The sequence below is a fragment of the Ursus maritimus genome, unplaced genomic scaffold, assembly GCF_017311325.1.
Source record: "Ursus maritimus isolate PB19 unplaced genomic scaffold, ASM1731132v1 scaffold_19, whole genome shotgun sequence".
Taxonomy (NCBI): domain Eukaryota; kingdom Metazoa; phylum Chordata; class Mammalia; order Carnivora; family Ursidae; genus Ursus; species Ursus maritimus.
The window spans coordinates 22,822,842-22,850,404 of record NW_024424341.1 but is presented as its reverse complement, the minus strand read 5'-3'; the positions used below and the strand labels follow the sequence as shown (position 1 = coordinate 22,850,404).

The 27,563-nt window shown below is 46.6% G+C and overlaps 2 protein-coding genes and 1 pseudogene across 5 annotated transcripts in view; 1 reads left to right on the top strand and 2 right to left on the bottom strand.

The window, feature by feature from the left end:
- Positions 1-21,027, top strand: part of GFOD2 (glucose-fructose oxidoreductase domain containing 2) — a 38,082-nt gene extending 17,055 nt beyond the window's left edge. The window contains exons 2-4 of one of the 4 annotated variants that reach the window (XM_040633464.1): positions 4,703-4,781; positions 10,702-11,047; positions 19,461-21,027. In XM_040633464.1, the coding sequence (XP_040489398.1) occupies positions 10,789-11,047; positions 19,461-20,359 (1,158 nt within the window). In that variant the 5' untranslated portion in view covers positions 4,703-4,781; positions 10,702-10,788 and the 3' untranslated portion in view covers positions 20,360-21,027. Of the gene's footprint in view, positions 1-4,702; positions 4,782-6,100; positions 6,122-10,701; positions 11,048-19,460 lie in introns of those variants that run through there. The other 3 variants (XM_008702456.1, XM_040633465.1, XM_040633466.1) reach the window with 3 other exon arrangements.
- LOC121103428 lies at positions 14,387-19,452 on the bottom strand (annotated as a pseudogene).
- A 4,557-nt stretch (positions 21,028-25,584) lies between the features above and the next one.
- On the bottom strand, positions 25,585-27,521 carry CUNH16orf86 (chromosome unknown C16orf86 homolog). The gene is made up of 4 exons (XM_008702457.2): positions 27,265-27,521; positions 26,819-27,048; positions 26,249-26,466; positions 25,585-26,145 (listed from the first exon to the last, which is right to left on the bottom strand). Exons 1-4 carry the CDS (start codon positions 27,367-27,369, stop codon positions 25,736-25,738), a joined length of 963 nt encoding a protein of 320 aa, XP_008700679.1. The 5' UTR covers positions 27,370-27,521; the 3' UTR covers positions 25,585-25,735.
- Positions 27,522-27,563: the final 42 nt, after the last annotated feature.

Sequence of the window (27,563 nt, the reverse complement as noted above, 5' to 3'; positions counted from 1 at the left end):
TTTTGTGGGGGGGGGGGTGTTAATAAACCAGAGAGTGGGCAAACCAGAGCAGCCTTGACCTTGGCTACTCTTCTGATAGAATGAGGAAGGCCTGAGGGAATTAAGGAGTTCTGTCTGTAAAAGAGTGTATCAGTAAGCTTTGCTGTATAACAAACAGTTACAACAAACATCACACTTCAGTAGCTTAAAACAAATATTATTTTTTATGATTCTTTCTTTTTCCCCCAGGTTTATTGGGATATAATTGACATATAACCTTGTGTAAGTTAAAGGTTTACAATGTATTGATTTGATTTTTCTCATGATTCTTTGGGAGACCTGGGTGGTTGTTCTGGTCTGGGTGGACTCAGCTGGAACTGGATGGCCTGCGGTGGGCTCACTCATATAACTGGCAGTTGGCTTTGTGTCAGGTGGGGCAGTGAGGATGACTTTGGTCACATGTCTCTTGTGAGCCAGCAGGATGGCCTAAGCTCATTCACATGAGCCCAAGAGAACCCAAGAGCAGTCAGAGAACAAGCCTTCACGCACAAGTAGTTTTGAAACCTCTTGGGTTATTTTGCTCTTGTGCCATTGGCTGGAGCAAGTGACATAGTTAAGTCCAGAGTCATTGTAGGAGGTGATTCACTATCTGATGGCGTGAAAACAAAAGAGGGAGTTATTGTAGCCATTGTGCAAACAACCTACCACCACCTAGGAAGTTTAAAGGAAACAAAAGTTTCATTAGAAACAGCACAGAAGCACCTGGGTCACTCAGTCAGTTAAGTGTACTAACTGTTGATTTCGGCTCAGGTCGTGATCTCATGGTCATCAAATTGAGCCCCGAGTCAGGCTCTGTGCCAAGTGTGGAGTCTGCTTAAGATTCTCTCCCTCTCCCTCTGCCCCTCCTGCTCGTGCTTGCTCTCTCTGAAATAAATAAGTCTCTAAAAAAAAAGAAAAGGAAAAAGGAATCATCACAAGTAGGTCCACAATGTAGAAGACCAAGGACTTGAATTCCATCTACAGAAGAGTTTTCTGACTGAAATGGCCCCAGAACAGAAGCAAGCCACCAATAAAGGGAGGGTCTTGTCATTGGATGTGTTGGAAAGGTTGTGTGACCTCTTATCTTTCTGATCAACTTGGACTTGTTATATCCTATCTTCCAGGAAGCCTTTCCTGCTTGCACACCATCTGTGTCCCTGTTGATGATGGCTGTTCTCTATGCCACACACAGATTTCTGTTGCTCTACCTGTACTGAATAACAGATATGTTTAGATGGCTATCTGGTCCATGAAATGGAGTTCTTTGAGGGTGATTCACCATTTCAGTGCCAATGTCTGCAGGAAATTGTGTTCCATCCTCAGGTTGCCTCCTGGTGGTCATTTGATTATGGCAACTCCAACCATACTGTCTGCATTTCAGACAGAAAGAAGGGAGAAGGAGGGGAAAAGGTGCCTGTCAATGGAGATTACCTCCTTTAAAGAACATGACCAGAAGCTCTACCAAACAGTACCTTCTTTCTGTATTTATCTTTTTAAGATGCATCTTTTTTGCAGGAGACATTGAGAAATAACAGGTTTTAGTTCTGTGTGTTGGCATCTGGTAGGAAAGGATTCATAGGCACCTTCTGCCCAGGGTCTGACTCCTACTCAAGCTGCCTAGGGAATAAATGACCTCTGCGACATTATGCACTAACAGCAGAATTCCCAGAATCTGTGACTCCTCACACACACAATGAGGTAGGGTGTTTTTTATCATAATCCTGGCTACCTTCATGACTATATCCTGTCACTTGGAGCTCCTAGCTTCATAACCCATGGGATAGGGCAGGGATCAGCAAACGTTTTCTGTAAAGGGCCAGATGGTAAATATTTTTTATTTTTGTGGGCCATGTGGTCAATGTGTCACCTACTTTGCTGTTGTATTACAAAAGTAGCCATAGATAAAGGAATGGATGTGACTGTGTTCCAGAACTTACAAAAATGAGGGTCAGACTGGATTTGCCCTCCGTGGTGGGGAGTGGGTCTCTTCTTATGGTTTTGAAGAAGCTGTGGCTCCTTGGACTAGGCATACTGAAGGTAAGATAATATTCCGCCAGTCTGGGAAGAGCAGGATCCCCAAATCCCATCTTCTGCCCTTGTCTAGATAAGTCAGGCCTTTTGGGTTCCCCGTTTCTCTTAATGACACTACAACTTGTCATTTTGTGCTTGGAACTTCGGTGTCATTGTTAGGGGGTCACATTTTAGTGTACAGTTCTGCAGGTTTTGACAAATGCACACAGTCATGTAATTAACACCATAATCAAGATACAGAACAGTTCCTTTACCACCCACCCCCCCAAATTCCCTATATCCCATTGCAGTTGATGCGTGCCCCCAGTTCCAACCCTTGGCAGTCACTATTTTCTGTCCCTGTTGTTTTTCTCTTCTATTATGTCATGTAAACGGAATCACCATTTGGAGCCTTTCGAGCCTTGCATCTTTCAGTTAGCATACTGCCCTGGAGATTCATTTTGTCATTGAGTGCATCAGTAGTTTGTTCTTTTGCATTACTATGGAGATTCCTATGCATTGATATACTATTTGTTTCTCCATTCACCACCAGTTGGAGGACATTTGTGTTGGTTCCAAGTTTTGACAATTACAAATAAAACCAGTATTAGACATTAGAAAATAGACATTCACATATAGGTTTTTTTTTTTTTTTAAGATTTTATTTATTTATTTGACAGAGATAGAGACAGCCAGCGAGAGAGGGAACACAAGCAGGGGGAGTGGGAGAGGAAAAAGCAGGCTCATAGCGGAGGAGCCTGATGTGGGGCTCGATCCCATAATGCCGGGATCACGCCCTGAGCCGAAGGCAGACGCCTAACGACTGTGCCACCCAGGCGCCCCCACATACAGGTTTTTTTGTGAACATAAGTTTTCGTTTCTCTTGGTAAATACCCAGAAGTGGGGCTGCAAGGTTATATGATACGTATATATTTAACTTCATAAGATGACAAACTGTTTTCCAAAGTGGCTGTACCATTTTTCATTTTCACCAACAATGAACCGTTGGTTTATAGCCTTGCCAGTATTTGATAACCAGGTTTTCCGAATTTCAGACATTTTAATAGGTGTATAGTTATATTAAATAAGTTTTAGTTTGCATTTATAGTTAATGAAGTCTAATAACTAATGAGTGTTAATATGGCAGATTATAGTAATTGATTTTAGAATGTTGAACCAGCCTTACATTCCTGGGATTAAATTCTCTTAGTCATGATGTTTTGTTCTTTTAACACATTGTTGGATTCTGCTTGCTAATATTTTGTTGAGGATTTTATGCCTGTGTTTATGAAAGATGTTGGTCTGTAGTTCTGTAGTTCAGTATTGTTTTTGGCTCTTCCCTTCCTCCTCATTGTCCCAAATCCTTTTGATAGCTGTCTGCTTCATTTCATTCCCTCCATCAAACCCTCCTTATCTTTTACTTGCTATCCTAACTGGTTCTTTGTCTACAGTCTCTTAAATACTTTTCCACCTAATTCACAAAAAAATTTTAATGGTTCTCACTGCTTACTGCATTAGGGTCCAGGCAGAAAACAGCCAGCACACTAAAAGGGTTCATTAAAAAGTCTTTAACGAAGGGATTATTTACAACAGTGTGAGCAATAAAGGAAGCAAACCTACAAGGGCTGATGGAGCACCCAGGGACTGGCTACCCCTAGTAGTCAATGTTACCATCTCAGGCATGGTAGGAAAAGGGTGGGGATACCAGAACCCAGTTAAAGCTATGGCCATAGGAGAGGGGTCTTCAGTAGATACTATGACCCTGTCAAGGAGCAGAGGCCCTGCCATAACCACATCCTGGTAGAGAGAAGGCAGAGAATAAATTCATCCTTCCATCCCTTTTTCTCCCTTCCTGCTCTCTGATCTCCTCCTGGTGTTTCCCATTGGCTGAACCCGTAGCCTGGAGCCTTAGAGATTGGTGTGATTCCTGAGAGAGCGGGGCCAAGAGGGGATCAGGTGGGGAAGGTGGGGCACACCGAGCATATAAGCATAGCTGCCTATCAAAGCCCACATTCCTTAGGGTAGCATTTGGTGCCACCAGCTCTGGCTCCTGCACACCTTTCTGACTTATTGCTCCCGAAATTTGGGCTGTGTTTTTTTTCATCCTTTTGTCTCCACAGCTTTCCTGTTAGGCCCTCAATAGAGGCATGATGTCTGAACGGATCAACACTGGTTTGAGTGGTGGATCTGAGGCAAGCACTTGCCAAGCCAGACAACAGAATGAACTTTTCCTGGCTCATACTTAGCACAGAAGAATGAAAGAAGAGTTGTTCCACACATACAAAACCTCTGTTTTTACAGAGGCTCCGGGAAGCTAAGTAACCTGCCCAGGGTTTCACAACTGGTCATGGCAGCTCTGTCATACACAGCCAGCTGCAGAACCCTGGAAAAGTTACCTAGCCTCTCTGAGCTTCCATATCCTCATCTGGAGAACACGATTGTGTGGACTTAGATGTATTGTATGTTACAGTAAACATGTTTGGCCTGTTGCACGTCACTGCATTTTAGCTCAGAATATTCTTTATATTCCTACACAGCTTTTGAAGAGGAGACCTCTAAGTCAGTTGGAGAAATCTTTTCTAAAGTGATGTATGCCGTGACTTACTATGGGCCAGGCCCTGTTATAAATGCTTTACGAATATTAACTCATTTAATCTTTAACTCCCCTGTCCAGTAGATACAACTATCCCCATTTTACGGATGAGGAAGCAGAAGCACAGTGATTTAAAAACTTACCTGAAGTTACCTAACTGGTAAGTAGTAGAGCCAGCACTTGAGCCAGGCAAAGTGGCTGCAGGTTCCGTGCCTCTAACCTCTGTGCTGTCTTCCCCATAGCCTTGCAAAGTCCTGTCAGAGCATTTGCCACCCTTCATTCCTGACTGGCATGTGGTGATTAGAGTGCATGTGAACGAGGCAGGGCTGACTTTATGGAGATCTTTGGAGGATGTGAAAGGTATAGATACAAGGATATTAAGGGCAGGGAGTAGGGAAATTTTAGGGGTTAGAAAGGGTAGTGTCTGAAATAAGGGAAACCAGCTCTGCCTGCTTGAACTGGAAATACCTAGTGATCAAGCCTGCCTAGCTTCATGCCATCTGGCTTCCTCAGAGGCCAGCTGATGCCCCTTTATGGGTGTTGATGAAGCTGCCCTTTAAGTCACTGTCAGTAACACAGAGGTTATTAAAATGTCTTCTAATCCATTCTGTTATTTTAAGCCACCAATGCAAACATACAGCCAAATATAACTAGAGCATGAAGAAATGAGGTGGGAGAGAGGAGGAAGTGTGCCCTGGGCATAAATTTAGAGAGAACATGGATGTCATTATTTATAGTGGCTGTGTCACTCCTCTGGCCCTTATAGCTGTTGGTAATTAATGAGCCACAAAATTTACACAGAAGCTTACTTGTCTAGCGCTACAAGTTTGACGCTCTCAAGCTCCCAGAGTGTCAATGATATGTAAGTAGCCAAAATAACAACAAAACAAAAACAAAACTGCAAATGCAGAAGGTGACCAAAATAGCTGAAGGGGAGAAGTTCAGGACATGATAATTATAGAAGATACTATGTGACTGACCTGTTTCTAACTAGAAAGGAAGTCTGTAAGGGCAGAATTATCAGCAAAGAGGAAAAAGACATAGCTGAGAGACCATAGACATTATTCATCATTATTAGAAAGAATGATAATTAAGGTATGATGATTAAGATAAAACCCAATGGTAGAGTGCAGGCAGCAAGCCAAGATCCACAGTCCCAGAGAATAGAGACAGGAGGGCAGGAAGCTTATAGGGGTCTGGAGTTGGAAGCAGCCCAAGTCATGTTTATTTCAGTGGTTCACAAAGGCCCAGGTGTCCTTCAGGTAGGGCCAATCAGGCTATACTGGCAAACCAACCCCTAAGATAGACATGTAGTTTACATAGTACATTTGTATCTACACTAGAAGCAAAAGAGATGCTCAATCTGAAAATGAAATTAAGGAAACAATTCCAGGGGTACCTGGGTGGCTCAGTCGGTTGAGCATCTAACTCTTGATTTCAGCTCAGGTCATGACCTCAGAGTTGTGGGATCAAGCCTTGCATCAGGTACCCCTCTCAGTGGTGAGTATGCCTCTCTCCCCCTCTCTCCCTCTGCCCTTTCTCCTGCGTGCACTTTCTGTCTCTCAAATAAATGAATAAGTCTTTAAAAAAAAAAAATTCCATTTACAATAGCATCAAACCAGGGCACCTGGGTGACTTAGTCACTTAAGCGTTTGCCTTCAGCTCAGATCATGATCCAGGGTCCTGGGATCCAACCCCACATCAGGCTCCCTGCTCAGTGGGGAACCTGCCTTTCCCTTTCCTCCCCACTCGCTCATGCTCTCCTCTCGCTATCTCTATCTTTCTCAAATAAAATCTAAAAAAATGTTAAAAAAAAACAGCATCAAACAAATACTTAGAAATAAATTTAACAAAAAAGTGTGTAACTTACTCTCTGAAAACTACAAAACATTGTTAAAATAAATTAAAGAAGACCTAAGTAAATGGAAAGGCATCCCATGTTTGTGGATCAGAAAACCTAATGTTGTTAAAATGACGGTATTCCCCAAATTGATCTACAGATTTAAAGCAATCTCTATCAAAACCCCAGATTGATAAACTGAACCTAAAATTCATAGGAAAATGCAAGGGACCCAGAATAGCCAAAACAATATTGAAAAATAATGAAGTTGGAAGACTCACATTGACTTCAGAACTTACTGTAAAGCTAAAGTAATCAAGACGGCATGGTATATAGCATATGGATAGACATATACAGCAATGAAATAAAATTGAGAGTCTCTAAATAAATCCATACACTTATGGTCAGCTGATTTTCAACAAAGGAGTTATCTTTCAGGGGAAAGAACAAACTCTTCAACAAATGGTGCTGAATAACCACATGGGGAAGAATGAAGTTAGACGCTCCTACCTCCCAATTTCTTCATCTCCGCTATCCCCTTCCACTAATTTACTTTCTATTTCCTTGGATTTGCCTGTTCTGAACATTTTATATAAATCGAATCATATAATATATATGGCTTTCTGTGACTAGCATCTTTCACTTAGGGTACTGTTTTCAAGGTTCACCCATGTTGTAGTTTATGTCAGTACTTCATTACTTTTTGTGGCTGAATGTTGTTTGGGTATACCACTTTTTTTTTTTTTAGTAGGCTCCACAGGCATGGAGCCTAACGTGGGGCTTGAACTCACGACCCTGAGGTCCAGACCTGAGGTGAGTTCAAGAGTTGGACACTTAACTGATTGAGCCACCCAGGCACCCAGGATATGCCACATTTTTGTTTACCCGTTCAGCAGTTGATGGACATTTGGGTTTCCACTTTCTGGGTATTATGAATGATTCTCCTGTGAACATCCATGTGCAAGATTTTATAAGAGTATATATTATTAATATGATCTAAAAGGGTCTCAGTAAAAGTTGTTCCCCACTATTTCATATGCCCAGAAAGAAAAAAACACACTCATCACCATTTACTCTGAAACCATTATTGTTATTTTGAGTGACTCTCCCCCGAATTTTTAATTGATTTATAACTGATCATTTTGCAGAGCATTCTTCTTAGTGGGTTATCTAAGTATGTGGGGGGGGGGTTGTTTTTGTTTTTGTTTTAAGATTTTATTTATTTGACAGAGACACAGCGAGAGAGGGAACACAAGCAGGGGGAGTGGGAGAAGGAGAAGCAGGCTTCTTGCCGAGCAGGGAGCCCGATGCGGGGCTCAATCCCAGGACTCTGGGATCATGACCTGAGCCGAAGGCAGATGCTTAACGGCTGAGCCACCCAGGCGCCCCTCACTTTACTGCTTCTGTTCGGTTTTGTGGGTTGTGGAGACTATAGAACATCGGTGTATATTCAAGAGTAGAAAATATGGGTGTGAAGCTGTGGAGGGGGATCTGGGCTTCTGCTGCAGATTTGGGAGTCACTGGTATACTGATAAAGCCTTGGACATGAGTAGAAAAGAGAGCATGTAGAGCAAGAAGAGAAGACGACACCTCAAGAACTTCAGCATTGAAGAAAGTGGGGAAGGAAGATACTTAACCAACTGAGCCACCCAGGATTTTTTAAAGATAATTGGAAGACTAAGGGATTATAAAATATTTATAAAATTATTATTTTAAATGGTACAGACCCAGTGGAAAACAGTATGGTGGTTCCTCAAAAAATTAAAAATCTACCATATGGGGACGCCTGGGTGGCTCAGTCAGTTAAGCATCTGCCTTCGGCTCAGGTCATGATCCCGGGGTCCTGGAATCAAGTCCCACATCGGGCTCCTTGCTCAGCAGGGAGCCTGCTTCTCCCTCTGCCTGCCACTCCGCTGCTTGTGCTCTATCTCTGACAAAAAAATAAAATATTTTTAAAAATCTACCATATGATCTAGTAATTCTACTTCCAGGTATAAACCCAAAGGAATTGAAAGCAGAGTCTTAAAAGGGGGGGGGGTGTTGAAGAGATATTTGAACACCCATGTTCATAGCATTATTTACAATAGCTAAAAAATGGAAGCAACCCAACTGTGTGTGTACAAATGAATGGATAAGCAAAATATGGTATATACATGGAATGGACTATTAGTTGACCTTAAAAGGGGAGGAAATTCTGGTACATGCCTCAACGTAGATGAACTTTGAGGACATTATGCTAAGTGAAATAAGGCAATCACAAAAAGGCAAATACCGTATGCTTCCCCTTCTGCAAAGTACCTAGAGTAGTCAGATTCATATCAACAGAAAATAGAACGGAGGGGCTCCTGGCTGGCTCAGTCAGAGCCTGTGACTTGATCTGGGGGTCCTGAGTTCCAGCCCCATGCTGGGTGTAGAGATTACTTAAAATATACATATATTAAAAAACAACAACAACAACAAGAAAGTAGAATGGTGGTTGCCAGGGGCTGGCGAGAGGGGTTGGGATGAGGAATTAGTGTTTAATGGGTACAGAATTTCAGTTTTGCAAGATGAACTGCTTTGGAGGTAGACGGTAGTAACGGTTGCACAATATGACTGTACTTCATGTCACTGAACCTGTACACATAAAAATGGTTAAGATGGTAAATTTTGTGGGTATTTTACCCGCCAAAAAAGAATTTAACTTGAAAAGAAAATGATAGTGACACAGCCTCATCCCTATAATCTGATTCAGTGGGTCTGGAGTTACCAGTACCTAACACACAGCCAGAGTGGGGGCCACTGGTTCAGCAGATGGGCTGCTGAATAGGGAAACCGGATTACCCTGAACATACCTAAATCTCATCTTAGTTTCCAGAATGACTTTTGTTAGTTTTATTGTTGTTGTTGTTTAGTTTGTTTTGTTTTTGTTAAGTTTTTAAAACTTTTTTCATTTAAATTAAGTTAATTAACATATAATGTGTTATTGGTTTCAGAGGTACAGGCCTGTGATTCATCAGTCTTATATAATACCCAGTGCTCATTACATCACATGGCCTCCTCAATGTCCAGACTTTAGTTAGTTTCATTCTCTATTTCATTTATTTTTTTAAAGATTTTATTTATTCATTTGAGAGAGAGAGCACAAGCTAGGGAGAGGGGCAAAGGGAGAGGGAGAGGCAGACTCTCACTGAGTAGGGAGCCCGACTCAGGGCTCGATCCTAGGACCCCGAGATCATGACATGAGCCAAAGGCAGTTGCTTAACCAGCTGAGCCACCCAGGGGCCCCTTTATTTCATTTGATAACCTTTGTGATAAGTAAAAATTCCACAATAAGACATATTCATTGTAGAAAATTTGGCAAAGTTTGAAAACAAAAATCATCCATAATCCCATCAACTTGAGTAATCATTATGAAATTCAGGTGTATTCTGGTCCTTCTAATGTCATGTGTGAAATATGTTTACAAATAATATTATCGATATCCTTGTATATTGTCATTCATATATACTTCTTTTGTGCTTTAAAAAAATAGATCTCATACTTCACCTATTGTTTTGTTTTCGCCCTTTTCAATGACTATATGGTGATATCTTTCAGGTCATTGAGGGCATTCTAGCCCCCCTCCTCAGTTTGCTGTGGCTTCACAGTGTTATTTACCTTACCCATTACTGTTATTGAACGTATAGATTGTTTCCCAGTTTTTCACTTATCATAGTTAATGTTGGAGTGAATATCTTAATACAAAAAATAACATTTTAAACTTCCTGTTACTCTTGCCAGTTTGGTAGTTGAAAACATTTTTTTGGTTATTTTTTGTTTATAATGAATACTTTCCTATGCTTGCTACCATAAATTTTTAATTTATAATCTGCATAGAACCTAGGTAGTTCTCTTCCAGCTTGTACTGGTTTTTGTTTCCAATCTTTTCCTTTTTCCAATATAATATCATAGAATCATGAACTTACACAGTTATGGCCCTGATGGTTAAATGGTTGGACCAGAGTCACACAAAACATTAAGGAACAGAACAGAGATTTGAACTCAGCTTTACTTGGTTTTCATTCTTCCTCCTAACAGTAAATGAATATTGCTAATATCCTTAAGTCTCCATGGGGAAATTTTTGCAGCTTTTCATTTTGGAGCAGTATTTCATTTGTGCTTTTGTGGCAGAGAACTTGTTGCTTCCCAATAAGTCCAGGAGGTAGCCTCAGCTGAGTGTGCCGTCCACTAATAGCCAGTATAATGCTTGCTGTTCCAGGAGCCATATTTGACCAGGACTGTGGGAAGGTCGTATTCATGCTGGAGGCTCTTGTGAGGAGATGAGTTGGTGAACAGAGAAACCGGCATGAAGATGCTCCCAGGAGTGGGCGTGTTTGGGACCGGCAGCTCCGCCCGGGTTCTGGTCCCACTGCTGAGGGCAGAAGGGTTCACCGTGGAGGCCCTGTGGGGGAAGACTGAGGAGGAGGCAAAGCAGCTTGCCGAGGAGATGAACATCACCTTCTACACCAGCCGGACCGATGATGTCTTGCTGCATCAAGACGTGGATCTTGTGTGCATCAATATCCCCCCTCCACTGACCCGGCAAATATCTGTGAAGGCACTAGGTATGGACAGTCAGGCCATAGCAAGGGCAGGTTGTGTCTCCCTCTGGGTGGTCCTTGCGTGTCACTGCTCTCCTCTGTGCTGGGGAGGGCACACTGGGGGCATGTTACAGCTGTGGGAGGAAATGCTCCAGCCTTCCTCACCTCCATAACTAACTCTCTGAGCAAAAATGAAGCAAACGCCTTAAGGGTTGTCCTGTCACAGGGGCTAGAGATTATTATATGTCGTGCAATGTGGTACTCGCTTTGGCAGCACACGGACATTTTACACAGTGTAAAGTTGGCCTGTTTGAAGTCAGAGTTCAAAGACTTGGGCAGTAGGAAATTGATGGTGGCTGATGTGTTTGTTCTCCCATTTCTGAGGCATGCAGCACCTCAGAGAGGAGAGGAGGGTGTGTAGCAAGGCTGCCGTTTCCCCTGTTCTGTCAGTCTTTTGCCAGATTGAGTGCACACCCTTGCCGCCAAATTTTGCCATCTTGTATGCCGGAAGGCAGGAAGGCTCTCTGACAGGGTCCACAGGACTGCCTGCTCACATCTTGGCCCGCTTGGGAAGCAGTAGACTGGGCAGGCCTTACTGAGTTGTTGTCCTGCAATTTCTTTTGGGCTTCTCTTTCCTGTCAACTGTAGGTGCCTTTTTTCTCTTTTTCTTATGTAAATCAGAATCTAACTGAATAGGAAGACAAGCCAGTAAATATTCATCCAGCAGTTACTTTTTTTTTTAATGCCTTCTCTGTGCCAGGTACTGTCCTGATGTCTTTCTGTACATTCAAAGCAGTGTTGGATCAGAGCCCTGCCTGCCTTCAGATTTCACAGTTCAATTGAAGAGACTAGAGGTCACACACATTACAAAGTAGATGAGAAAAGACCTTGGTAACAATTCAGGGAGCATATAATTAATTGACAGAGAAGTTGTTTTATGTAAGGTGATAGGAGCAACATACTTCTCTGATGCAGTCAGAGATCTCTGGGCCCAGGAACTGGTATGCCATCAGGCTTGACCACTCCTCCTGGCCACTACCATGGTGTAGAGTCCAAGCCTCTGCTACTTGTCTCCCTTGTTCTGAGGAGAAAAGGATGTCTGTCACCTCTGGCCCAGTGTGTTGGTAAAGATAAATGTTCATTGGAGTGAGCAAGAACATGAGGCTGGTGGTTGATTTGGGGGCATGTGCATTTTGGCCAAGTATTGTAGTTGGTTTGTCTTTTTCAGAGAGCAGTGTCTAAAGATGTGTGACACTGGAACTATTCACTAGTCACTAGATTCTTTGGAGGGTAGGTAACGGCTTTCAGATTTAGTTTAGAAGTAGGCCTAAGCCAATACTTTGACAGAGGGCTAGTGTACAGGGATCCAGCTACCATGGTCATTTGATTTCTTGCCATCCCTGTGGCCTGAATGCAGGCTGGTGAGAACAAGTATATCCAGAGGCAGAGTTCTAGAGACTCTCAGTCTTCTTGGATTTTAGGGTTCCCACAGAAAGCATTACTAAGCTATGTAGGAAGAAAGAGAAAACCCCAGGGTTCTTTGGCTAAAAGCCTGCTGTTTTCTGGTTCCTGGTACAGGAAAATGCTGGACTTGCTTTTCATATAAACAGGAAGGACAGGGATGACCAGAGACTTCTGGGATCTTATGTCTCAGCCCTTGGTGAAGCAGGGTCATCTGTCTTCTCTCTGCATCTCTGTTGTCAGGAGGTAGAGTGTGTGAATGAGAGTCTTTGGTCTGTTGTAGGCATACAGCCCCAGGGCCAGGTTGGTAGGTCTGGGAGAGCTCATGTCAGCTGGACCTGCCTTCAGGTACTGCCCACTCAAACCCCAAAGGAGTTGCTGAGCATATTGTGACCATGAAGTTCACTCCCTGTGACCTTCCACTTTTTTTTTTAAGATTTGTTCATTTATTTTAGAGAGACGGAGCAAGAGCACAGGTGTGGGGGGGAGGGGCAGGGGGAAAGAGAATCCCAAACAGACTCCCTGCTGAGCATGGAGCTCTACGCGGGGCTCGATCTCATAACCCATGAGATCATAACTGGAGCTGAAATCAAGAGTCCCATGTTTAACCGACTGCGTCACCCAGGCACCCCTCTTTTTTTTTTTTTTTTTTGATTGAGAATTCTCACTTGACTTAAGCACATGTGGAAATGGCCAGGAGAACTCCTCCAGTTTTCCCAAACAAAGTACTGGGTGTGAGTATAGGAACTGCTATAGGCAGAACAGCATACTGAACTTTCCATCAGACCCTTCTTTTTTTATAAGATTTTTTTTTTTTTTTTTAAGTAATCTCTACACCCATTGTGGGGCTCAAACTCACAACCCAGATATCAAGAGTGGCACGCTCCACCCACTGAGCCAGCCAGGTGCCTGAGATCAGACCCCACTTGTGATCTTATTTCTATTCCTTTCAAACTCTCTGGGCTCCTATTAAATAGGGGTCTCAATTCCTGCCCCTTTTGGCCTTTCCAATATGATCCATGACTACCTCCAAGTGCTGACCAAGAAAGACATTGGCCTCACAACACAAGGGATTTCCTGTTGTCTGAAGCAGAAGAGCAGATTTGTTTATGTTAAATTTATTTCATTTCATTTTATTTTATTAAGATTTTATTTTTAAGTAATTTCTATACCCAGTGTGGGGCTCGAACTCATAACCCCAAGATCAAGAGTTGTATGCTCTTCCAACTGAGCCGGTCAGTTGCCCTTAAGTTAAATTCATTTTTAAAATAGTAGGATTCTCCTCTGGATATTCATTAGATAAATGTTCGCTGAGTTGAATGTAGCCTACAAATGAAACTAAGCATTGTGAGCCATCTCAGATACGAAAAACTTTTTTGTAGGTTCATGAACCATGTTTAAATTAATGCCTTGAAAGCAGGGCCCTTTCTTCCCACCTGTAAAACTCTGGAAGTATTTGGTTCTTGTACACAGGTTAGATGGGAAACAGGACCGGCACACGGATTGATAATTGCAAAAATGCAGCATATTTAAAAGTCCTCAGAATCAATATCCCAAAAGACTCTCACTGCCATTTCCCCTAACAGGGTATTCCCATGTATGAGTCTCTCTATATATGCATGAAAGTATATTTTTCTGTTTTTCCCATATAGTCTCTCCCCTTTTTTTTTTGCCTCCCTGTTACTAGGTCTGTGTCTCTTGTTTTTCATTAAGGATACAGGCTAGATCCTCAGTCTTTTTTTCTTTTTTCTTTTTTTTTTAATTTTTAAAAATTTTTCATTTTTTCAGGGCACCTGGGTGGCTCAGTTGTTGAGAATCTGACTCCTGGTTTGGCTCAGGTCATTAACTGGTAGTGAGATCAAGGTTCTGCACTCAGCAGGGGGTCTGGTCCAGATTCTCTCTCCCTCTGCCCAGCCACCCACCCCTGCTCACGTGCGTGCTTTTTCTTTCTCTCTCAAATAAATAAATCCTTTTTTTATTATTATTTTTTAAGTTTTTCTTACTAATACAGTATTTGTCTTCCCTCTGTCAAACCCTAAGCCAACCACTTTCCCCAGACTGGCTGAGTAGGTATAGGAAAAGGAGCTTACAGTGCAGATGAGACACAGGAGAAAGACCTATGGGAGGTGGAGAAGGCTCCTCACATGGTGAAGAGGATGAGAAAGGCCACCATCTGGCAAAAGAGCCCTAAGGCCCCCAAGAGGGCAAACCCAGAGTGGCATTGGAGAAGAGCTGTTGCTTCAGAGAGTGGTTCCCAGCATAACGAATGATGAGGCTCCCAAGCATAGTGCCAGTTCCAGCCTCAGAGCCAGCCACCCCTACCTTGGCAGCCCCAATGGATTTGGCTGCTATGTCAATATCCCTTGAAGTGGCGGTGGTTCAGAAGCTGTGGCTAGGAATAAGGTCAGGAGATGTGGGGCTGCCAAGCTGCTGAGGCTCTCATCTGTCTTTGTTTCTGGTGGTTAGTTCCATTGCAGACAGTGATCGGCTCAACACCTGAGAGGTGCTCCTGACCAAGAAGGAGTTGGAGACACCCTTGCACAAGCATACATTTTCAGGGGTTGAGGGGCTGTGGCAGGAGAGTTGCTCCCAGTGCAGAGAAGACAGACAGAATGATCCTCAAGTCTTTCTAAAGAGCTAGGAGAAAAAAAGATATAATTACTTAGATATATAGCTATTGACATACTCTTAATTCTAGATCAGCTTTGATCAGATCAGATCTTGAACCTGTGAGAAATTTATCACAATCATCTGAAGACTCTGTTTAGTTAAGGATCCTCCTTTAAAAAAAAAAAAAAAAAAGATTTTATTTATTCGACAGAGATAGAGACAGCCAGCGAGAGAGGGAACACAAGCAGGGGGAGTGGGAGAGGAAGAAGCAGGCTCATAGCGGAGGAGCCTGATGTGGGGCTCGATCCCATAACGCCGGGATCACGCCCTGAGCCGAAGGCAGACACTTAACCGCTGTGCCACCCAGGCGCCCCTAGTTAAGGATCCTCCTTGCATTATGCTGTGCTAAGCATTATAAAAGATAAATCTTAGAGACTGAGAAATACTGATAGAGATTTGCAGCTGTGAAGACATCTATGACAGTGGGGTGCGTGGCTGGCTCAGTCAGAGCATGCGACTCTTAAATCTCGGGGTTGTGAGTTGGAGCTCCATGCTGAATGTAGAGATTACATTAGGAAAAAAAAACAACATATATGACAGATTATATATTCTTCTCCTAAAATTTTTCATACTGGTTAGTAGTACTGTGTTTTCTCCTGGCATTCACATGCATAAAATCATAGAAATGTCAGGCCTACGGGCTCTGTGGAGAGAGCCTCCAGTCCAGCGGTACTCAGAGTGTGATTCTCAGACCAGCAGCATCAGCATCATGTGGGAACTTGTTATAAATCCAGATTCTCAGGACCCGGCCCAGACCTTCTGAATCTCTGGGTGAGGCCTGGCAGTCTGTGTTCAAAGAAACCTTCTAAGTGATTCTGACACACACCAGGGACTGAGAACCACTGATCTAATCCAGGTCTTCCTTTTCAGTGAAAGAAACCAAGGCCCAGGAACATTAGCGTTACATCTCATTAAGTCTCACTGCTGTAGGAATACATATTCCTCAGCTTATTACATCTTTAGATGCTACCTCACCTGTGAGGCCATAAAGATTCTTTCTTTTCTTTTTTTTAAGATCTTATCTATTTATTTGAGAGAGAGAGTGAGCGAGAGAGCACAAGCCAAGGGGGAGCCGCAGAGGGAGAGGGAGAAGCAGACTCCCACTGAGCAGGGAGCCCGACTCGGGGCTCAATCCCAGGACCCTGGGATCATGACCTGAGCCTAAGGCAGATGCTTAGCTGACTGAGCCACCAGGTGTCCCCATAAAGACTATTTCTTGCCCTCACTCTTATTGGTGGTTTCCTAAAATTCATTCTTGGACTTAGCCTCCAGAGTTGTCCTCTTCACATCACAGCTTTTTGTGGCATCTTATTTTCTACTTTTGTTTGAACTTTTTTTTTCCCATCTTCTTTTGCCTCCAGTGCCATCCTTAAAGCTTTTCCATGAGTTCCTTAAAGGAGAGGGAGGGACCCTAACATGTTTTATTTCTCAGTTTAGAAGTGGTTCAGAAAAATATATTCTAGCGTGCAAAATGCCCCAACATTTTTGCCACAATTGAATGTTTTCTTAAATCTGTCACTAAAAGGTAGGTTTCTTTGCCCAGTTCTTGGCAGTAGTGTGCTTCATTAGAAAAACACTGCATTTGCCAACCCTTTCCCATGGGCTTGTGAAATAACAAGAGATTATTCCTCAAAGAGTCTAGCCCAAATAATTTAATCTCTGGGACATCGTCTCTGACCCTCCAGTCAAGGTCAGTTTCTTGGTAGATGCTCTCATTTTACCATTTATGTAATCTTCGTTGCATTGATCACAAGTACGGTTCTATGTGTATTTATATGGTAATTTGATTAGTGGCTATCTCTCCCACTAAACTCTTAAGTTCTCTGAAAGTGAAGACCGAACCCAGTGTTATATCCCCAGTGCTCAGCACAGGGCCTGGCACACAGATTCTACTCATGCACGCCCAGTCTGGTGGTGTGACCCAGGGGGCTCACAAGGACCAGTGACCCAAGAAAGGGTAGGCAAGAGTCATTCAGTCTTGTGGCTTTCAAACTTATTTTTCTAGTGGCAGAACCTTTTTTGTACCCTGCCCCCAAAGTAGATTTCCTGGGTTTTGTAAAACACAAAAGCGGTGCTCTTCCTGAGCTGCTTCTCTGCCTACTGTTCCAAGTCTCCTTTCTCTAGTCTCATGCCTCTAGATTGGCTGACAAGGGTGTCGTGGTCCTGGAGCTCTGAAGCGGTGCTCTGTTAACAGAGAACAGAGGTATTCTGGGGCAGCCTCTCTGGGCCTCTGGTGTTCAAGGGCACGTCACTCCTGGGAAATCTGGGGAGTATGAGCTGGTGAAAGGATTGTAGCTTGAAATTCGTTCATACTTCAAAAAATCTGAGCTAATAAGCATTCAGCATCCATGCTTTTCCAACTCCCTTTTAACAAAAAGCAGTTCCTAGCTTCTCTGATCTCTCCTTTGACATCCTAGCAAGAATGCTAGATAACTTAAATAAGTATGTCTTTCAGGGCAACCCAAGGTTTCTAAAGTTAAAGGCCATGTGCAGTGGGCCTGCAGGAGCCTGTTTAACTCAAGATAGCCTTTAGCTCCCATACAGATAATACTACCGGTTCCTAAGTTCAAAAGCATTCCTATTGTTTGGGCTCAAGAAGGGAGGTCTCTCTGCCTTCCCTGACCTCTCTTGGCATGGAACAGAGATTCCTTATCCTGGTTTTATCATCACTAAACTCCCAGCAGCCACAAAAGTTCTTTCCCCCCTACCCCATCTCCTCTGCCCCATGCTGCAGTGTCTTACCCAATCCCTGCAGTGAATAGTTACAGCAGGTAGTTTCTGGGTTGGTCAGAGCTACAGCCCTCAGATGGGGTATTTATGTCTGAGAATCTAATTTCCTTATTATTTCCCTATTGGGGGAAATATTTCCCCCAATATTTCCCTAATATTCCTCATTATTCCCGCAGCCATAAATGTTCTGCAGCCAGGTGGCCAAATGGTCACCCAGTATTGTGATTCTCCAGTCCCTAATCCTAAAATCCACGTGTGTAGGGAAATATTGGAGACTGTCCAAGAGCAGATCATGAAAACAGTCAGGTACTCCTCTCCTTGCGGGGCTGCTTCCTGCCAGACCTGAGTGCAAGGACCTCTGCCCTTGCTTTGCCCCCACCTCTACATCTGTGGAGGTATTAACATAGGACTTCCATTCAAACCACCCCAAGCTCACAGGAATATCCCGGTGTTGGTGTCTTGTGACTGTCCATACCCTCATGAGCTTTCATCTTAAAACATGGAAGAGTATTTATCCTTTCTGCTTCCTAATATGGAAGCTGCTCAGTCTTCTAGCTCACTCTCTTCAGGGCTTTTTCTAGCCTTGTTTTGCTCTCTCAGTACATCCCAGCTGCAGTATACTCAGAACAGTCATGAGGGCAGAAGGAATATTTTTGTTCCCTTTCCCCTCCTTCTAGAGCCTAACAAAACATTTTCTGACCTTTTTGACTACACTAACTTGTTGGACCAGTGTTTTTAGAGAACAGTCTTTGGGAAATTGTAGAGCCCTTTCTGTAGTTACAACTGCAAGTGCAAAGCCCATCTGCTAGAATATAGATTAGACACTTTTGCCCCAAGCTGATGATCTAATAAATGTATGAAACTACATAGGCATGCCCATGTACTCCAGCCCACGTGTATTAGGCAGTGTTCTCCAGAGAAACAAAACCAATGAAGATACATAGAGGGAGAAATTTATTTTAAGGAATCAGCTCATGTGATTTATCTGAAATCTGCAGGGCAGGACAACAAGATGGAAATTCCAGCAAGAGTTGATGTTGCAGACTTGAGTCTGGAGGCAGAATTCCTTCCTCTCCATGGAGCCTCAGTCTTTTAGCTTAAGACCTAAGACCTTTAACTGATTGGATGAGGCCCACCCAGATTGTGGAGGGTGATCTGATGTACTCAAAATCTACTGGTTTACATGCTAATCACACCTAAAAAAAAATACCTTCCCAGCAGTGTCCATACTGGTATTTGATGGACACCACGGCCTAGCCAGGTTGGCACATTAAATTATCCATCATACCTCCGTTTACTTCCCGTTCCTGGTTTGTACCTTCTGCCTCTACTCCTTTCATTTTCCCTTAAGAACTTTCGTTTTCCCTTAAGAATTTACTTGTCTTTCTCCAGCCTATAACTTGTTCTCCAGTCCGAGTCATGGTGTACCATTTTATCCAAGCCATCGCCTTCCCTCTTGTCCCAGGCCCCCATCTGATAATAGGCTTTCCAGAGTTCATGTGCCTTCAGGAAAAGATTTTCCCCCAGTGTAAATCTCTTGGAACTTTGAGATTTTTCTGGTGTGTTTTGTCCTTAGGTATTGGGAAGAATGTGGTTTGTGAGAAAGCGGCAACCTCAGTGGATGCCTTCCGGATGGTGACTGCCTCACGCTACTACCCGCAGCTGATGAGCCTGGTGGGGAACGTGCTGCGCTTCCTGCCGGCCTTTGTGCGCATGAAGCAGCTGATCGCGGAGCACTACGTGGGCGCAGTCATGATCTGCGATGCCCGCATCTACTCAGGCAGCCTGCTCAGCCCCAACTACGGCTGGATCTGTGATGAGCTCATGGGTGGCGGGGGCCTGCACACCATGGGCACCTACATTGTGGACCTGCTGACCCACCTGACCGGCCGCAGAGCTGAAAAGGTGCATGGGCTGCTCAAGACCTTTGTGAGGCAGAATGCAGCCATCCGTGGCATCCGGCACGTCACCAGTGATGACTTCTGCTTCTTCCAGATGCTCATGGGTGGGGGCGTATGCAGCACAGTAACACTTAACTTCAACATGCCAGGTGCCTTTGTGCATGAGGTCATGGTGGTGGGCTCTGCAGGACGCCTCGTTGCCCGAGGAGCGGACCTCTACGGGCAGAAGAACTCTGCCACGCAAGAGGAACTGCTCCTGAGGGATTCGCTGGCTGTGGGAGCAGGGCTGCCCGAGCAGGGGCCCCAGGATGTCCCGCTGCTCTACCTGAAGGGCATGGTCTACATGGTGCAGGCCCTGCGCCAGTCCTTCCAGGGGCAGGGGGACCGCCGCACATGGGACCACACCCCTGTCTCGATGGCCGCCTCGTTTGAGGATGGGCTGTACATGCAGAGTGTGGTGGATGCCATCAAAAAGTCGAGCAGATCCGGGGAGTGGGAGGCTGTGGAGGTGCTGACGGAAGAACCCGACACCAACCAGAACCTCTGTGAGGCGCTCCAGCGGAATAACCTGTGAGCCCGCACGTGGGCTCCCTGCCATGGGGCAGAGGGGCTGGGGAGGGACCAGAAGCTGAGACGGGAGGGCTTGGCCGTAGCATAGACAGTGTCTTTCACTTCACCAGTCAACTTGGGCAGGTCCAGGTGAAGCCCAGGGTGGCCCTGGGAAAACGCCCCCTGCAGTGCTTATTTACTCCTCAGACTTGTGGGGTAGTGATGTAGCTGAGGGCTAGCACAGTGTACCCGGGGTGCCACTGTCCCCCGGCCTCTGCAGTCATGCTGATGAGCAGAGCCAGCCAGAGCTTGACTTGGAGGCTGCTTTCGCCTATTTGTGGTCCTAACTAGGTGAGGAGGCACAGCAAGGACCCAGCTTGGCTGATTCCTCAGCCTGAGGAAAAATGACAAGAAGCCTTGTTTTCATGCCCTTCCTGGGCTAGGGCATCTCAGGAATGGTGAGGGCATTGAGTCATCCCTCAGGGATCCGTACCTGCCCTCCTTCCCATATGACCAGGCCCTTCCAGCCTCTAGGCTGCCCCTTCCCTGGCAGGGAGGAGGGCTTCTTCATTAGGTAAGCTGTCAGGGGCTGTTGACCTGGGGCAGAGGGCCCCTGACTTGGCAGAGAGGAGATAGGGAGGGTTCTGGAATATCTGATAAATGTTAATAAATAAATCAGAATGTCTGACACTATCTCATGTGGTTGTCGGTTGTTTGGTAAGTTGGGTTTCTTTAATAATGAAAGGCTTGTTTATTGTTGTAGACTATTTATATTTTTCTCTTTCCTTATGGCTCCACGGCAGCTCTGGCCTGCTTTGGATCCATCACGATCTAGTGAGTGTATCCCCTTTAGACTGAATCCCAGGAGCCCTCCAAGGAAAAGTCTTTTCTCAGACAACAGGACTCAAGACTTCCTAATTTGTGCCTGTCATGCCTGCTGTCCCAGGGAGATAGGGAGAGTTTGGGATCTTCCTGGGCTAGAGGTCAGGAAGAGTTCTGTTCTTGCAACCATGGATTTGGCTCTGGGGATCCTTAGAGGGGAAGTGAGGAGTGGTCTCAGAGAACCTGGATGGAATGAACTAGAGGAAGGCTCCACGTATTGCCTCATTGAGTGGGTGCAGCCCAACACTGCCTGGCCCAGACAGCCAGTCACCAGCCTTGCTTTTATTCACTGTTCTACACTGGGACCTGCCTTTTAAGCATGTCAGAGGTGAGGTGGGTGGGGGGAAAGGACACACCCCCCCCCCATTTGTTTCCTCTGCCAGCCCGCCCAGATTAGGCCTAGACCCAGCTCTTCCCTTCTTTAAACTTCCCTCTCTCTTCCTTGCCCTGGGCTCCTTGCCAGAGAAAGGCAGGCTCAGGGAAGTCTCCCTCTTCCTCTTGGCACCCTTTCTAGAAGTCATCAGGCCGATTTTCCTGTGTGTTGTCCTGGTTTTAGACCTTGTCCTTGTGAGATAAAATAGCAGTGGCTAGTGTTGGGGAGTGTGCTGCTTGCATGCCAATAGTACCACTATTAATATTCTCATTATAGAGATCAGAAAAGTGAGGCAGAGAGAGGCAAAGTTCCTTGCCTCCTATAAGTTACAAGTGATAGAGCCAGGAAGGAGCCTGGTCAGGGTCATCCCACTACAGAGAGGGATGAGCAACTCTTTCCCCAGCACTTGCAGATCTCAGAGAGTGAGGCACTGCCCCTTCCCACTCAGGCCCCCACCCAGGTTACTGCCTTCTCTCTGCATCAGGCCTCAGCTAGGAGGTGGACTGCAGAGAGAGCCCGCAAGGCAGGATGCTGGTAAAGTTTCGAAAGAGGCTGCTTGGGGCGCCTGGGTGGCTCAGTCAGTTGAGTGTTGGACACTTGATCTCAGCTCAGGTCTTGATCTTAGAGTCGTGAGTTCTAAGCCCCACACTGGGCTCCATGTTTTGTGAGGAGCCTACTTTAAAAAAAAAAAAAAAAAAAAAAAAATTTAAGGAAGAGGCTGCTCTCTTCCTGGAGTGATCAGCTCAGCTCCAGGTCAGTCTCTCTGTGTGTTAATAGGATGATGGGGTCCTTCCTAAATTGGGGGATTTACTAAGAAAGCACAAGTGTCCATTGTACATGACTCAGGTGGTCCTACTTAAGAAAGAGCCAGGTTACCCACAGTGGCACTTCTGAGGCTTCATGGGGCTCTACAGCAAATCCCTTGTTTACAAAGACAGGTATCCAGAAGTCCTAGGGCAAGTGGCAGTGGGCTTGGTGCAGAGCTACTTTTGTGAGGACCCTGGGGTCCTCTGTTGATACTCCCCAGAGCCTACGTCCATGGCTACCCCTCAGACATCTTTACCATCATATATTTCTTGGGTTGGTCTCAGGGAGGAGATGCACCTTGAAGTAGCCTGAATGCCTGTGGCCAAGGGAGCCAGCAGGGTTCTGGTCCTCGGGGGTGACTGTGCCTGCTTGCGGATCCAGGCTTGTCCTGCAGCGCCCCCTCCTGGAGGAAGGCAGCATCAGCTCCCAGGACCACGTGCCTGAATGTCAGGATCTTCCTTGGGGCAGAGTAGGTTAAGGTTTTCCAGGCCACTGCAAATGCAGTTCACTTTTCCTCTCTCTAAGAGCAACCAGAAAAGAACTTCCAAAATACCTATTGCTTATTTCTCAACTCCCAACCAAATGTAGGTCTCATACTCAAATCAGTAATCAACGTAGCAGTCTCCTTACCTCCCTGTCCCCAGTTTCCCTTCCTCATTTTGTCCTTCTTACTCCTGCCCAAGTGACCTCTCCAGAATGCCGGGCCAAGATCCCTCCTTGCCTACACCTCTTCTCATCACTCCAGAACTGCCCACCCTGGTCTCCTGGTGGCCATGCCTCTGCTTCAGCAATGCTAAATGGCCCTCCTGCATGGGGCTGACACCTTCAGCATAAACAAGGCTTTTCCCTGGCGTGTCCTCTGCTTGGAACACCACCCAACTCTCCTTCAGGAGTCAGCTGGAGGACTGCCTCTTTGCTTCCCCAGGCAAAATGGCAGCTCTTCCTCCCCAACTGAGGTCCCACAGCCTTGGTCCTCTCCTCTTCTGTGGCACCTATCTCCTTGCATTACACTCAGCATTTCCCCCTTAGAGTGAGCTTTTAATTTTTTTTTTTTTAAGATTTTATTTGTTAGAGCATGAGCTGAGGGGGAGGCAGACTCCCTGCTAACAGGGAGCGTGATGCAGGGCTCAATCCCAGGACCCTGGAATCATAACCTGACCCTAAGGCAGATGCTCAACTGACTGAGCCACCCAGGTGCCCCTAGAGTGAGCTTTTAGGAACAATAGTAGTGACTTGTTCCTTTCTGTGACTACTCTCACCCACCCAGCTTAGATAAGTGTGTCAGGAAATAGACCTGCAAATGTAGATCAGTTCTTTCTTTGGTGATTACTGAGTATTTCCTACATCACCTGTTGGAAGAGCGGAACAGAGCTTCCTTGTCAGTGCTGGCCTGGCTCACACCTCCAGTCCTGGAGACCACACAGAAAGTAGACGCTCGGCCTTCTTGGGTCAGGCCTTAGCCAGAGTCCTCAGGTCCAGATCTGCAGGGTTCAGGAAAGGGCAGTGTCTCCCTGGTGTCCAGGGTATGATCTCCTGCAAAGCCACTTCACTCAAGGCCTCTGCTTCCTCAACCATAAAGTGAGGCAGTCAAGCTCAGTTAACTTTTTTTTTTTTTTTTTTTTTTTTTAGGAATTTATTTATTTGAGAGAGAGCAGAGCAAAAAAGAAAGCACAACAGGGGCAGAGGGAGAGGGAGAAGCGGACTCCCCGCTGAGCAGGGAACCCAGTGATCTTGCCAGGCCATTATTCGAAGGGCTCCACAGATGGTTCTGGACTTTGGATGGCCTCAGCCTTTCAGATCCTGACCTATCGTCTGCAGCTTCCTCAGCAACCCACCTTAGTCTCCTTATCTTTGTGCCTTTTATGGGGGCCCTCTGTTAGGTGGGTGCAGTGCAGTGACAAACGCCCTTTGGCAGTTCACAGCCTAGTCCCAAAAACAGTTAAAACCCACAACAGCAGTGGTATGTAAATGCTACGACACAGGGCAACACTGGGTGGTAGAAGCAAAGTCCCCCGAGTCTTCGAGCTAAGAGTGCAATAGCCAGGTGGAGGGGTAAAGGCATAAAAGCATTTTAGGCAGGGGAAGCCCCACGTGCAGAGAGTAAAAGTAAGAAAGATGTGGCTGGTCAGGGACTTAACAGGAAGCCACTGAAAAGTTTTAAGGCAGCTGGGGCAAGAGGCGCAAGATGCTAGAAGGGAAGCGACAAGATCGGGTTCAGGTGTGTGGGTAGCAGGATCACTGGGTGGATTGGTTGGGCAAGGGACCACAAGCAGGGAGAACAGTGCGCTGTCACCTGAGGATAACAGTGTGCCAGGGCAGGGGTGCTGACCATGGGATCTGAGAGGCTCTCAGCCTAGAGGGTACATGCACTTGATGCCTGATTAGCTTGTAGGAGTAAAGAATGAGCAAAGAACAAGATGGGGTCTGGGGTGACACCCAGGATTTTGGCTTCAACAGCTGTGCAGATGAGACACGGGAAGAAAAGCAGATTGGAGGGAGAAGTTATTCGTTTAATTTGGAAATCCCTATGTTTAAGGTATATGAGGGCCATGCAGGAGGACCAGGAGGCAGCAGGATATGAGGGTTTCCAAGACGGCCAGCCCTGGCTGCCTCTTAAGCTTTCGCCTATTTGTGGTTATCCAGTGGCTTAGCTGCAAGGCTCCAGGGAGAACATTCACATTCACCACCACCCCCTGGCTGCCAGGAAAAAGGCAGCGATGCCTCTGTTAGCAGGGCCACCTTGGGGGCCAAGTCTGGTCCAGATGTGGTCTCCAGTAAGTGGGAAACATTCCAAAGATGCCACTCTTGGGGCAGGCAAACGAACTCTGACACCTCAATGGGAGATCCGAAGTGTTGGGCCCTCGAGGTCAGACCAAATGCAGGCCCAGAACCTGCTTGCTGTGACCTGGCCATCCCTTCCCTTTCTCTGCCCCAAGTTTCTCCTTATCACCTCCCTCTGCATCCCCACTGTTATCCTGTCTGACCTTCAGGTTCATCTGAGGAGCCTTTAAATGCACAAAACTAGGCCCCATCCCTGCAGATTCTGATTTGGTTAGGTCTGGGGTTGTGCCCAAGAACCTGTACTTTGGTCATATTCTTGGGTGATCCAGATGACCAGTCAGACTTCAAGCCTTGCCCCCGCCTTCCCAGCCTCTCTTCAGTTGTCTGATTTGCAAAATCACAAAGTCTGAGAAAAGGAAAAATGTTTATTTTCAGCAAGTCCAAGGTCCCAAGTAGGGAGAGGGCCCAAATTTTCTCCTCCACCCCAGGGCCTAGGCTGCTACTCTGGTTCAGACTTGGGAGAAGGGGAGCCACCAGTGGGCCGGGGGAGCAGGAAAGTCACTTGTACTGAGGAGAGAGTGGAGGTACAAGTGGGGCGGCGCAAACACTCAGCATCTTGTCGATGTCCACCTGGGTTGACTTATCCACCTCAGCCTTGAGGCGGCCGCTGACCCCCAACCTGGGCAAACATCCAGGCTCCTCTCCCACCTCCTCTCCCAGGGAAACCAGAGCATGGGTGGAGGATACAAATGAATTGGGGCAAGGCAAAGTGAGGCCCGAGGCCACCTCACCTGCCACGGGCAGCAGGGCCTGCAGTTGCTCCACACCTGCTTCTTCGCGGACCAGGGCCAGCTCCAACTCAGGCTCCATCTCTGCCTCAGCCTCCCCGTCCCCCTCCCCCTCCTGATTCAGCTCAGGATTGCAATAGTTGATGTACTGGTACAGGGGCCGCAGGCGCTGCACCTTTCCTGCAAAGACCCGGGGCAGGGCAGGGGCTGGAACACCAAGCTGTGCCATGTCAGCGTTCCATCAGGCAGGAGGAAAAGGGAAGGCCCAGGGGCTGCCACTCACGCTCCAGCCCCAGGGTCTCTGAAGGTGCGGACACTGTGCTGGCCATAGCAGGGAGTACTGGAGCCCCCAGACTCTTGCGCTTCTTGGCTTTTTTGTGCTGTTTGGCAGATGGTAAGGGCTCACTCTGGCTGCTCTCTGACTCCTCCTTCTGCAGTGGCAGCCCCTGTGGCATCTCTGCTTCAGCCCTAGGATGGGCTTGGTGGCTAGGCCCTGGGAGGCTGGGGGACAGGAGCCCTAAGGAGCCAGCCTCCAGCTTTGGCTCCTGTGCCCTGACCATAGGGAATAGCCCTGCCTGTCCACCACCTGGGGCCTAGATTCTTGTCCCCTTCCTGGTCAGTGAGGCTCTGGGCTGGACAGGGGACTAGAGCTCATGTGAGCTCAGTACCCTACAAGGCCTTGAGCCTCCTCCTCTGGATGCCCCCGCCCCTGCCCCCAATGCCCAGGGCTCTTCAGGAACAAGGGAGTGAGGAGTGATGGTGACAGGGGATAAGGATGCACTCCATAGGAGCGTGAGCCCACCCAACCCCCTCCCCCAGCGCTACAGCTCCTTCCCTCTGACAGCTCCCTCACTTGACCGGCTTCCTCTTCAGACAGTGACTGGTCCTCACAATGGAGGCTGTAGGCCTGGGGCCTCTCTCCTCTAGTGACTCCGCCTCTAGCTTGAGCCTCTCTTCCTCCAGCTTGAGTTGTTCTTCCTGGAGCTCTGGCTCTGAGACTGGTCCTGTTGGGCACTTGTCTTCACCCGAGGTCCAGCAGGCCTCATAGGCTGGTACCAGGCACAGGTCTGCCATCACTGGACACTAGAGGTGACATATAGGTAACTGGTCACCAGGCAAAAGATACAGGGGATCAGTCATGAGACACCGGACAAACATCAAATGCAGATGCAGGGCACCCAGCCCGTGCCCCTCCCTGCCCGTGGAGCTTGTCCTGGCAGTTAGGGGGGCGTCGCACAGAGTTTGGCCTCCTAGAGCGCCGCGGACAAGTATTTGAAGGCTACACAGCCTGACGGTCACCTCACAGCTCTGAACGTGGCCACCGGACGACTCCGCGAGCTGTGGCGGCCCCGCGGCGGTCCTCTCCTGGGCCCCTGGCCGTCTCTCGACCCCTGCTGAGGCCATGGTCAGCGTCTCCTTGAAGGTTGCTTGCGGGGAGGAGGGCGAGGGGCCGGACTTGTGGAGCTGGCGCTGACCCCAGGCTCCCGCTGGCAAGGGCAGGCGGGTGGGAAGGGAACCAGACGGTGGCTCTGCTCCTCCCTCAGCTGGAACTACAAGCCCCAGAAGGCTTTGCGCCAGGGGGCCTTGGCCCCCTGACC